At 36.2% G+C, this 13887-nt stretch overlaps 1 protein-coding gene across 6 annotated transcripts in view; it reads right to left on the reverse strand.

The window, feature by feature from the left end:
• LOC124168440 (transmembrane protein KIAA1109) overlaps nucleotides 1-13887 on the reverse strand; it is a 149988-nt gene that overhangs the window by 83766 nt on the left and 52335 nt on the right. For 5 of the 6 annotated variants that reach the window (XM_046546680.1, XM_046546679.1, XM_046546677.1 and 2 more), the window contains 5 exons: nucleotides 13581-13761; nucleotides 10661-10822; nucleotides 10179-10310; nucleotides 3712-3832; nucleotides 2460-3022 (listed from right to left, as the gene is read on the reverse strand). In XM_046546680.1, coding sequence (XP_046402636.1) covers nucleotides 2460-3022; nucleotides 3712-3832; nucleotides 10179-10310; nucleotides 10661-10822; nucleotides 13581-13761 — 1159 coding nt within the window. Of the gene's footprint in view, nucleotides 1-2459; nucleotides 3023-3711; nucleotides 3833-6044; nucleotides 6094-10178; nucleotides 10311-10660; nucleotides 10823-13580; nucleotides 13762-13887 lie in introns of all 6 variants that reach the window. The other variant, XM_046546678.1, reaches the window with a different exon arrangement.

The following is a 13887-nucleotide window of genomic DNA, read 5'->3' on the forward strand; positions in this document are numbered from 1 at the left end:
CAACTTTAGATCAAATTTGAGCTGGATACTCCATTGTAATTATTTGAAAATAAACCCAGCAAAGGGTTAACATTTTTTAGGAAAACCTAAGAACCTAATACAAATAATCACTTTTCTCCCAAAATTTTTGAAAATAAGCTCAGCAAAGGGATAAAAATTTTTGTAAAACCTAAGAACCTAATACACCCATCCACCCTCACATGGTGCAATTTTGATTAGCGCAATTTCGATACAGCAAAAATTCCTTCCTCGGGGAAACATCGCAATGCAGTGTAGCCTTATCAAAAAACTTTAACGCTCTAATGACAAAACGTGATCTTGCGTACACAAAAAGTACACATGAAATTGCTATCATTTTACGCATATTAATAGTATTGCTTGCCTCAAATATTCTTTTTTGATTATATATGTATTTATCAAAATCCACTGCTGTCCAATGGCCATTATATCCACAGAAAAATCTGTAGCGATATTTTTTCAAATAATTTAATTATTTCACAAATTTTCACATTATATACACGATAGCGATGAAAGGATGAGGCCGAAATAAAGTACACCCATGCCTCGCATAGCGCAATTTCGATTAGCACAATTTCGATGTAGCGCAAATTCGTTCCTCAGGGAAACATCGTAACGCAGTGTAGCCTAATCAAAAAAACATTAAAGCTCTCATGATAAAATGCGAACTTGCGCTTAGTACACACGAAATTGCTATCATTTTATGCATATTAATAGTATTGCATGCCTCAAATCTTCTTTTTTATTTATATATTAATCGAAATCCATTGCTGTGCAATGGCCAAAAACATTACTTGTCATTGGGTCCAGATAGCCAGTCTACCGAAGTAATTTATATCGTCTCCTTCACAGAATGACAATATGTAGTTAATTTAGATCATTATTTAAGGGTGAGGCTAGTGGAAATGAGTTTTTTTTTAAGCAGTACGGTGTGAGATGTGATTTTTGCTATCATAGGTTATTGGGCGATTGACTTCCAGGTAAAGGGTCCACTCTAAAGCCTTCAAGGTCATCGGTATTCACAGGGGAGAAATGGAGTGGTGGCTGAGTTGGGTATGAATAGAATCAACACATAAAAGGGTCTGCTATAGAGTCTCAAACACAATGGCTTCATTCCCTCCCAGCAGTCGTAGGCCCTCTGCGTCTCAGGAATACAGTGCAGCGATAGAAGGTGATTTCGATAGAGCCATACAGAGTAAAAACCAAGAGAACGATGGCAAAAAATGTGGGTAGAAAAATCAAGAAGTTATCCAGAAAAACCGTACCCCTAGAAGAGAAATTGAAAGAGGTCAATGCTTTGCAAATGGAAGGCGTCAAAGAGATATTGCGCTGAAGTTTGAACTCACGATGCCTTATTCTGAATAAAGAGGAAGTTAAAACATCAGTGACCTCAGCCGCACCAACTTCAACCAAGCGGTCTACACATACGGAAAGTTCATAGTGAATCAGTACAAAAAGACGAGAGTGGTAATCGCTCCGAGACATTTAGTGAAAGCTCCGCTTGGTTCCAGAATTTAAACGGCAAGCAGGTATTTTCAGTGCGGCGATATAAGGTGAATCTGCAAGTGTTGATAGTGCAGCCACCACAACATTTTCTGATGAACTCCAAGCTGTGATTGAAAGTGGCTCCTTTCCCCCTCAACTAGTTTTTAGTGTTGACGAATTCTTTTGGAAAAGAATGTAATCTCATTCATTCATTTTCAGGGAAGGAAAACCTGGGTCAGGTTTCAAGGCATTTAAAGACTGTTTCACGTAGCTGCTATTGCCTTGGAGGACTTCAAATTAAAATGATTTATCATTCATAAACTCCGCTAGCTATGAAATGGCATTCAAAGTAGCATTTGCCTGTCATTTCAATGAGCGACAAAAGGGCCTGGGTGACACAATACTTGTTTTAGACTGGTTTGAAAAATCGTCAACTGCCGGCAATGCATTACGAACCCCTGAGATAGCAGATGTTAGTCCACCCGCACGACAGGAGGGAATTTTAAAAGCACATACAAATTTTTTTAATGCAAATAAAAGTCTTTGCATGCGTGCCCACTATTGTTAAAGATATTTTAAACTATAAAAATTTATGTAAATAAGGTTTTCTAGGGCTATTACTAGAAATATATATGGTTTAGAGGAAATTCGATACCCAACACCTATGCTACCATGAACGCATCCCTATCTTCCCAATGTTAAAATGCTCTCATATGAAGCAAATTCGTAAAGCTCAAAGACCCCAAGGCACGCATCCCTTGCGGTATACGAGGCATGGGTGTACATGCAATCACTTTTTGGCCAATAATTTGAAAATAAACTCAGCAAAGGGATAAAAGTTTTGAGGAAAACCTAGGAACTTAATACATACAATCAGAACACACAGCTAGGCAACATCATTTGCAACAAAATACAAACATTTTCAGTAAGAAATGAATCCAAAATTTTATATTTACCCAATTTCCTTTCATCTTTTGCCTCTCCTCTTCTGCTGCAGCAGCCACTCTTGTTGGATTTGGCTTCATAAATTCTTGCTGCTTGGCCATCCATGAGTAAAGGTCTTCATTCTCTGTCCCACTCACGTTCCTTGCCAGTGGCGATGGGAAATGAGCACCACTTTCACCACCATCCAAGCTGTCATCGTCTCCTTCCCCCTCTTCATCACCATAACCAGCATCGTCATTGTCAGGAGCACCCGAAGAGGAACTGGCTGTTGTCAGGCCTTCTGGGCCGTCACTTATCTTTGGACTACAAACTGGTGACTTAAAGTTGGAAGCATCCCGCACGTTGATTAAAACCTCGTCAGCAGTCTTATGCTGATGTGAGGTCTTCTCCTTCTTCTGTGACCGGCGTTTTTGTCGTTTTCGCCGCCTCTGCACCAAGGGAGGCCCTCGGATATTAGGAGATGCATGCATATTTGCAGGATTAGGAGGAGATGTATTAGGGTTCAGAGTCTGATGAAAGAGATAATCATGCTGTCCAATGATATTGGGAGAGGGGACTGGCTCCTCCGGACGGCCTATGTGATGAGGAAATACATATTAACATGTTTGAATAGCGCATTTAAATGTTTTTAATGGTTAAAGAGTGAAATAAGTATTGTAAGAATTTAAAAATGAATTGGAAAGTTTCATTTTTATTCATTGCAAATAGTCAAGAGAAAATTTCTTCACAAAAATAACAAAATACATGCATTATCAAATTAACTAAAATTTGAAGAGAAAACTGTTCCAGAAACTTTCAATGATAAACTTTGAAAATCTTTTCAGCTCATAATTTATGCTTCAGATAACTTTATAAAACTGAAATATTTACTTCCCTCAGAATAATATTAAGAAATTTTCCTACGTTATACCAAGCAGAATACTAAATTACACATGGAAATCATAACCAAAATGTAGGATAATAAAAAAACATGACAAAACAGAATGCCAAGCAAGAGGTCAACACATCACAAGCTTCAACAGATCACAACATTGAAATAATCATCAGCAGAACATCAGTATTTGAAGGAATACTTTTTACCAAACCCACCAATATGACTGCATTTTAATTTTCATTCATTGAGCTATGAATGTTTTCTTTTGGCAAGAAGCAATAGCACATGGGATGTTTTCAACATCCTTCACAGCATAACTACCAGCCAATAAAGCACAAGAATAAATGCAAGAAAGTGAATCCAACCCACTGACAGCTAATCTTACTCACCAAGCTTGTCCTGGTTTTTAAGCCTGTGCATTGATCCCCCTTCAGCATTTAAAAGCATGGTGCATTCATCAGTTACCTCACATTCTTCCCCTGATATTTCCCCATCTGTTAGTAAATATTCCTGAAAGAAGTGTACACTCTCCAATAATACAATGAAAACTAAATATTCACTCACAAAAAAGGAAACACAAAGGAATAAAAAGACCACAAAGAGAAAATCTAGGAGCATAAGAACACTTCACAGGTCCCCTATTATGTTAAACATGTTATTTTAAAATTTAACAAGCTTTTATGAGATCATTACAAAATACACACCATTGACATGGGTCAAAGAAGGGCCAAAGGAATTATACCGAAGAAATAAAGTACATGTTAAACAGATAACACAGTGCATAATTAGTTATCATTACTCCATGCATTATCTTCACAGATACAACTTATAATAAGCATTTCATGGAACCACAATAAAAAATATGATGCCAATGAAAATTGATGTCTCATAAGAAGGATTATGAAGCACATATATCCTTTACACAAGATAAGCACAGTACACTCCCAATTATTCTGGCTAATTATGGGGAGGGACGGCACGAATAATCGAACACGATAACCCAAAATTTCACTTAAGGCGGGTTACACACTGGTGTCGTAAGAAACGTGTCTTAAGACACGTGTCGTGTCTGATCAAATTTCATGAGACATACATGTCTTTTGTACTTGTCTCTGTCGTTTGTTGCATGACCGTATTTGTCGGTTGTTGTTGTCAGTCGAGTGCAAAATGTCATCCGAGGAGGATGAAGTGATGTTATTACTTGGAGTTGTGAGACGAAGACGTCGTCGGCGTAGGTTTTACACACCCCGCCGATATTGGACCCACCCCTACTGGACTGCCAATGTTGAGGGTTCAAGCCAGTTTGTTACCACTCAACAGCTAAACGATCATCCAGATAAGTTCAAAAACTTTCATAGGATGGAACAAGGTACTTTCAACAAACTTTGTGATTTAGTAAGAAACCACTGTACTGTGGTCGAGAGCAACAGACTGAGCGGGGAGTGCTGGCTGTGGCAGGGGCGCATGCGCGGGGTGAGGTCTCGCGCGACATGTCTTACCAAACACCGGCAAACCGGTTCCGTGCGACACCTGTCCGATACACAGATGATGCTTCGAACATCTGTCGCAAGCAGTGTGTAAGCTCTGATTTGACAACACAGGTTGGTTTCGCGTGCGACATGCCTCGGACACGAGATTTATCGTAGACATCATGTCTACGACACCAGTGTGTAACCTGCCTAAATGTCATGCAATGTTCTTAATTTACCTAAAAAAACAATATATTATTATTTATGCAGTTATTCTGTTATTTTGAGTGCTTCCCGGAGTCAATAAGAGCTTTCTTCGCAAGTTTGCGATCTTTTTAGCGGCGATAACGTGGTTGTACTCGTATTCCTACAGATCCATGTATGACATGGTATCGAAAACCACACACCCGTGGCTGTGTGATCACAGATACAGAAAAGTGGTTTGCACGAATGCTTCAAAACCCTGCTCGACTTCAGAAACTACAGTGTCAGGCGCTACACCACTTAGTTGCGTCTCGCACAAGTTAAAGGTTGAAAATGCCACGGGACGTGTATCCATGATCATGGAGCACGGTCGTGCACTGCGAAATTTGGAAAACAGAAACACAGTACTCCCGTGAATGCAGCTAGCAGGCAATCGCATCCGTTTTACGAAGGGGATTCTAATGGGAATAATAAGCCCGGTGTAACCTAGCTTTAATGCAGTAATTCCGATGATTTTGCGTCCGAATTTTTTTTTTTTAATAAAGACTGCGGAAAAAATTGAGTGACAGTGAAAATCATGCATGGATAATCCACAACCTGGATAAACCGCAGCCGGATAATCGGGAGTCTGCTGTAATTATCAACGATTATCAAAGATCATTACCAAAAGTAAGACTTACTATCCTAAAAGGAGCTCATTTTATAATTAAGTACATGAGCACCACAAAGCTGAAAGCAAGATTCCCCAAGCAGGCACAGAGTAAAAAATCCCAAAGCAAGGTAAGCATCACCAAGATTCACCCATTGCTGTAGAAGAGTGAAGAAGATTTTTTTTTAATAATTCAAGGATATATGGCATTAGATAACCTCATAACATACACCATAAAGGTATGACAGTTCAAATTCAAGAATTTTTTTAAATTAACAGTAGAAGAGAGGACAGAAATCTGTGAAAATAGTTAGGGAGTGAAAACATTTATGCCCCAAGAGAAATGTATAGGATTTTTTGAAAAGGCTGCTATACTATGGCCACACATGTATTTGCTTACTTAATCTCTTTCTCCTCGGCACACTTTCTGATAAATCCAAAGTCTCCTCCTAAGATGTTTCACAAATATTACAAAACAGTCACACTATGAGCAGCTCTAAAGATATAAATTAGCCAATTTTTTGGGCAAATAGTAACCTACTTACAATATAAAATGGAAAAGAATATTATTATTCAGAGGTAGTTGTAATTGCCATTGCTAATAATTTTCATCAAGTATGGATCTATGAAATAATATTGTTTTTATAAAAAATGTATAGTGTGAGTAAGAAAGAGAATGGAGACAAAAATGATATTTAAATTTTTTTCTACACCAAACAATATGCAGTATAAGATCAATAATCAAGATGAGAATGGTTGGGACCAGATTCATCCCGGATTAACGCTATATAACAGACCAGTTGCCTGGATGTAGGCAACACCGCAACACGCAAAATACTTTTTTCATAAAGAGCGTTGGTGTCAGCGGAAATAATGCATTTTCGAGTAGATGGTCAAGTAATGAGAAAAACCCATGGCATCCATTAAATTAGGATTAAATATGAGATAAAAAAAGGTTCAAAACATTTGAAAAAGTCCTTTGTCCGTAACTCACGAAGGTAGAGAAGTCGTGAAAATAAACTTAACGAAACCACTGGTAAATGGAAGGAAAATGGATCAGCATTCTTACGATATGACTAGAACATCAATAATTTGCCCCTCCATATTTTTCAACGTGCACCTGTTGCAAGTTTCACATCAATTTCTCGGCTCCTAACATAAACCTACCGGCAATTATCAAATACTATGATCAGATGTTATCCCACTTTGAATATCTTACCATAAATAATTATTAATTAATTAATTATTAATCCATTATAATAACCAATTGTGAATTTTAACTCTTTCATTCAATATTGAAAGTCACAGCTAATCTCATAAGTGTGGAGAAGTCCAGTATTTTGGAAAAACTATTAGGCATTAATTTTCATAAACAATCATCAACTAGTCTGCATGAGTCATAGGGAGAGAGGCCCTTCAGGCTCCGCCCTATGCAGCGGAGTGCGCCTTAAAACCAACTCCAGAATGTAATGCAGGGCAGCTTTTCACTTCTCTCATGGAACTGCTTATCTCAATCCCAGGTTTCAAACATGGGCCATCAGGAAGGGTTAAAAATGGTTCTCCTCAGATATATTTTGTGCAATTTTGGCCGAGCGGTGTGCACAATGTAAACTGCAACCCACTTCCTGATCTCATTAACTCCAGAAAGTTCAAAGAATAGACATCATATGTTGATGCCCTGAATTCTGTTGCAAGAAATCACCACATCTGAGAATCCCAAGTCACATAATGAAATATTTTGCCGAAGAAAACAGCAAATTATTTCCCTACATGACAAAATGGCTAAATACTCATGGGATTAGCGTGAAGACAGCCAGCCTCTGAGATGACAATAAAACCACTCAAATAGCTGTATTTTTGATAATGTGACTTAAAAAAAAATTAAAATTTTGAAAAACTAAGGAAAACCTTCTGTTGTTTAGATCACGCTGTTATTTTAATTTTGGATTAACGATCTTCTACTGCATATATTTGTGTTACCAATAATAATGACAATAATGGGATTACTGTGTTTTCGGGGGTAGCTAGAACTTACTTTGTAGTAATCAGATGTTTAGGTTAGGCTGGTTGTAATTTACTATAGAATGTGAAATCTCATGTTTTGTACCTTAATATATTCCAGATGATTAAAAAAATAAGAACAAATAAATATTCAGTTTATTGTAAGTTAAAATCTTGAAACTCTTAAATGGAGTCAATCAATGAAAAATCTTATTCTATTCCACAATCAAGTGGGTGTACATAGATTTATTAATATATTTAAGTTTAATAATATCATTAATGCCTTATATATTTGTTGGTTTTTGCAGTTGAGAGTATTTACCAACAAATAAATAGAAAACTTTTTTCTTACATGGCAAAGGCTTAGTTACGACAACATTTTCACAAGTTGAAGCAAGGTGCATGATGAACAAAGGTAAAATTTCATTGCAGGCTTAAGCAAGTATTTTTGACATTAAAAAAATTAGTCAAAGTATAATATGGTCATGCCCATTGTACATGGAAAACTATACGCTGAAAAGTGATATAAAAAGATGAACTCCATGATTTCAATTATGACACAGTAAACTTTTCACTTGAGATTTAAAAAATATGGTCAATGTATTATATTTGCATTTCTGCAATGCATACTTTAGTTCCACCATGACTGACAGGACAACAGCTTTAATGCTTCATAACTACTATTACTGCATGATATTACAAGCAAAGGTTACATATTTCATTAAATTCCACAACCAAGCACGCCATATGTCTGATAATAGGGTAATTTCCATCATCAAAGATAACAAAAGGCATTGATTGCGATTCGTTAACCACCAATAGTGTATACATAATATACAAATTATTTGGTTTTAGAAATCCCAGTTTACACAAATGTTAATGGTCAATTTTAACCTCATTTGAAAAAGGCCAGATTGGTGCCCATGGGATGCCACTCCACGTGACATCACAGGGACCAACATGCTATACAAGTAGTCAGGAGTTTTACATCGTCTGTGATTACCAATGCATGCATGAGGCACAGAGCTCAAGGAAACATCTCTTAATAATCGCTTATTAAAATTGCCTATGGTCAGAAAGTTTCCTTCATTTGATATGGTATTACTAATCCTTATTTAAGCCAAGCGCTACCTGCTAGCAGGGTACTCTGCTACCTGCTAGCAGCCTGCATCGTAGCGGCGCTCATAGCCTCGCATCAAGGTGGTCTCACATGGCGGCAGATGGAACCACAATGACGTCACACAGACTTTTCCCAGCATTCATACTTAGCTGTCGTGTTTTCGCGCGCTTGAAAATTTTCACTTTTCATTTGATAGCAAAAAATAGATGTTGTCATTTAAAAATCTAAAAGCATTAAATACATACTTCAGGAGTAATAATCTTTCAATTTAGGCAATAAAAAAATAATAGGAAACCACCCTATTAAAACAGGGTTTAAGCCAACTTTCCATTTTCAATTTCCTTAACTTTGCTCTGATTTCAAGTCTGGATTTTTAAAATCTTTCCAACTTTAGATCAATGGCAAAGAAGCCATATACAGTAGACCCTAGCTTTACTACACTAGTTTGTTCAAGTGGACTGATCATAAAGCCAATTTCATTGTACATTTAGTCGACATTATTTCTACATGAGGAATCAGTTTAAAGAGTATCAGAACATGTACAAGTTGCTGAGTTAAACAAGTTTTTTGTTAAAAAAAATTAAAAGTAGAAATACACTATTGATGATAAATTGAGTGAATGGACAAAAATCAACGAGATTTGAAATTTTAAAAGGGCATGCAAAAGCAACTCAGATTATATGCCAAATCCATTGTTAGTTGAACCCATCGTAAAGCAGAGGTCTACTGTACAGGAATTTTACAGATAAAATACAGCTACCTACATTGTAAAATAAAGCCAAGCAGTAGTAGTAGCAAAAATAAAGTCAGGTAGTGCCAAGTTGGAACTACATAATCTTTGGCAAACAAACCAGGATGGCAACCCACCTCTCTGCTCAAATGCAACAATACCCTGTATTAATATTTTTGCTATGCCCCTGGAGTTTTTCTCTGATCATAACCTATTTTCCCTGATTTTCAGTCCGGATTTTTATTTCTCTCAAATTTCCAAGGCTTCTCTAACCAGTAAGAACCCTGCAAAACCTTCATTGAACATTCAAAAATATAAAAAACTACTGTTTAGTTAACAAGTGAAAATCTATTGCTGCTAGGATGCCAAATTATTGCTCAAGATATACCTTAATGGATACACTATTATGAATCAAGAGCAAGGATTTCACTCCAGGTAAAATATTTAATGTAATCCAGATCATTTGCAATTGCCAGAAAAGGCTATAGTAGTATTAGCTAAACACATTAGATAACTAATAAGTTTTGATTTAAGATATGCTTTGATATCTGTACCATAAATGAAGGCCAACAACTTTGGAACCCATACTTTATATCAAATCGCTACACCCATTTATTTGGTATGAAAAAATTATTTTTATAGAGAACTTAATGACAAAGGATAACAAACAAGTAAGAACTTACCTCATCCATAGTGGGTGGAATCCTTATGGCAACATTAAGAGGCTTGAGATGTCCACTACTTTTGTAGTTGTGCTCCAGCAATAGGGGAGTGTAAAGGACATTTTTCCATTGTCTGCTCAAAACAATAACTCCCTGAAAAATAAAGAACAAATTAAAATTTATAATTAAATATGAAATGCATAAAATTACACACTTCTTTTCTTCATAGAAAATAGGCACACCAAAATATGTAAACCCTCTTTTTCCAATTCATTCAAACATCGGAAACATAACATCCACATCTGTAGTAATTCCTACCCTATGTCAATTTTTTCAGTCACAGCATTTCAAAGGCTCAACACTAAACATTTTCTGCATAAATAATTTGGAGATCGCTTTAAAGTATGGAACAAAGATAAGATTCAACTTCAGCCTAGGCTTCACTTATCTTTTTATGTTGCATGATCTACCTATATAAAATAAGTAAAATGTATTTTGCAAACCTGTCTGAGGGTTGACAACATGGGAAGTTCTCCATCTTTTAAGTTGGCTTCAATAGCAGCTAAATCTGACTGAAGTACATATTTCTGGAGAACATTGCACAGTTGGCAAGATGGATCTTCTTGCAAAGTTTTGGCCAAAGGTGTCACTCTTCCATATCGACTCTGAGAAAGAAAAAGAGAAAATTTACCATGCTAGAACTAACAATAGTAAAATTCATTTAACAGATATTTATTTGAAACAATGCCACTGCACTAACACTGAGTTGATAATAGATTAACCCTTTTAGTACCAGCCCATTTTTCCTGGTTTGCTGAAGAATGCCAGGCCTTTTGTTGCTGAATTTGTAGGTTTGCTCTAAAAAAATTATATAAAGCCTAATATGTACGCATCTTCTGAAACTATTTTTTTTTTTTCGTTGACTCTCAATACTTACGGGTATGTTAAAGCATGATAGATACAAAAAAAATAGAGACAAAATCTATACGAAGCTCAAAAAATAAAAGGCATCAGTGCAAAATAAGCCCGCCCGATAGATTGGCCCTTGGCACTCTTCGCATATACTACCCGGGCCGATGGATCGGCCCCCTGGCACTAAAAGGGTTAAAAAAGGGTATCAAGATAAAAGCAGGAAAATGAAACACAACCACAGCCTTATGACAATTATAGCTATTAATATTAGTTAATGAAAATGATGATAATGAAAAAAATGAGAAGAAATTTATTTACAAAGCTGTAAAAGTTATATGTACATAAAATATATGGCATGAGCTAAATACAACAACTCAATCAAACAATAATTTGGATCTCGTAGATAGTCTCATTCAAATTCTACTCAACCTACATGAAGGAGATATATTTTTACATGCAGTTTATGCATTTTTATTAAAAGTACCATATTTATTGACTTTTAAAAAGATTTTAATTCTCACAATCCTCCTCCTTCAAAAACTAAGTCAAAGTTTAAATATCCAAAGTAAATTATTCAGCCCCTAGTCTGGCTTCCTTAGTGACAGAAACCAGGTTGTCATTCTTTCTGGCGTCTTATTTTGTTGGACTCCTGTAGCATCAGGAGTTACTCAAGACAGTGCACTAGGACTATATCTCTTTAATTTATATGTATGTAACTTGGCCTCCCCAGTTCCCACCTCACAAGCCCACATGCTATTACACACTGACGACTTTAAAATATTAAAAACTATCCACACTCCTTCTGACTGAAATGAACTAAAGAATGCATTATCCTCTATATTATTTCTACTGTATAGATACCTTTTTCTCAACTTATATGCAACCATGAGGTACCAAAATGCACAGAATTTATCAAAGAACATGCGACAGCATATCTTACTTCCTAAATATTGCTACATTAGTTTATAACAATTCTAACACGTTGTTTAAACATTCTAGTGCGTGAAAATAGTTGATTTTGCAATCACAGCAAAGATTGTTGCTGTATTTGTTTAAACAATAGGTCTATTTTTTCCTAAAATTGGTTTAAAAAAAATAAATAATTGATTAAAATAAAAATAATTGATTCTGGCAAGATTGTCCTCATCCCAAGAATACAATCAATGCCGTTGGATCCCACCATGCCTTTTAATTTGACTCGCAGACAATTTCCCATTAAGGTTTCCTATGCGATGACTATTAACAAGGCTCAGGGTCAGACTTTGCAAAGAGCTGGCTTATTCCTGCCTGACCCTGTATTCTTTCATGGCCAACTTTATGTAGCATTCTCTAGGGTAAGACCTTTTCAAAATATTTTTGTAAATATTAAGGAAAACGCTAAACAAGTATTAACAGAGGATAGTGTAATTACTTCCAATGTTGTGTTTAAAGAGGTCCTCTGACCTCAATTTGTACATAAACATTCCAATTAAATTTGTACATAAGACCCTGCCTTTTTTTCTACATTTTACAATTAGAAACGCGCCTATCCCTCCGTAGACCTGCATTGAAAAGAGTGGGGGAAGCCCGCTGGGAGCGGGCGCATCACGCTCGTATATCATATCTCATCTTCACCTGAGAACTAAAACTAAATGAACGCAAGTGCAGTACTGTCTATTTAAATTAAAAAGTCCCACTCAACTTCAATTACACTTTAAATTAAATAAACCTGAACTGACAATTGTCAGTAAAGGATTATTACGGGTATTAATTGATAGTAAACTAAATTTCTTCGAGTACGTCCAAATGGCTAAATACAAAGCCATGTCCATCTTAATCCTGCTACACTAATGATCTGCAACCCCTTTGTCCCTATTTTTCCACAATTTTCCTTCTCCTGATAATGCATTGTTCTCCCATTTGGACGATGTCAGCTTCAACAAATCTCGCTGCCTTTAAATCTATAACCCACTTCGTTATAAGTAGATGCATTGAAATTCAGAGTCCCTCACATGTACAATATGCCCACTAAAACCATTCTCGTCTCTTCATTCACAATCTTCCTTTTCTACGCCTTCAAAGTGACCTCAAATTAATGGACAGCATCCTTAAATCTATAACAGGCTATCCTTAACTCCCTGTTTCACAAACCAGTTCAATGCTCACTTTTATTCTGCCTCCCCTATCTTCTTAATTCCCTTCCTCTGAATGTTTTCCTCTTTTCTCTATCCCTGAATGTTTTAAAAAACTTGGCACTATCTCACCTAGATCTGATAGTCAATAGCATCACTTCTTACACATTTTCTGACTGATTGTTTCCATTCTCTTTGATATTTTTAATGCAATTGTCTTATAGTTATTGTAAATTGGCAATATTTCTATACGTGGAAATTTTCAACAAAAAATAAAATAAGTCCTAAAACACTGAAATTTTTAAAGGCGTAATCCACTAATATTATAGCGTTTTTTTCTAAATTAACTCATTAAACATTATATGATAGATCTGTTTGCATGACAAAGATGAATACCAACCTTGGGAGGCATGTTTATTCCTTGAACATCAAGTGCTTCAGCCATGAGACATGCAACTACTCCAGTGGAACGCCGATATTTGGTACGGAGCATATGAACAGTTCGTATAGCAAAGCGATTACTTGGATTTAACCAAGCATTGATAGCAGGTGAAGCAGTGCTAAGAAGGTTCCAATCCAGCCTTTGAGAAAAAAGAACAAGAGATATCATTAATGTGCAATGATAACACATCAATCAGTGACAAGTTCCGATATAAAATTATTACTGAATGAATGCAAAAACCATTACATAGAAATTACATTATCAT

Source organism: Ischnura elegans, chromosome 11 (assembly GCF_921293095.1).
Source record: "Ischnura elegans chromosome 11, ioIscEleg1.1, whole genome shotgun sequence".
Classification (NCBI taxonomy): domain Eukaryota; kingdom Metazoa; phylum Arthropoda; class Insecta; order Odonata; family Coenagrionidae; genus Ischnura; species Ischnura elegans.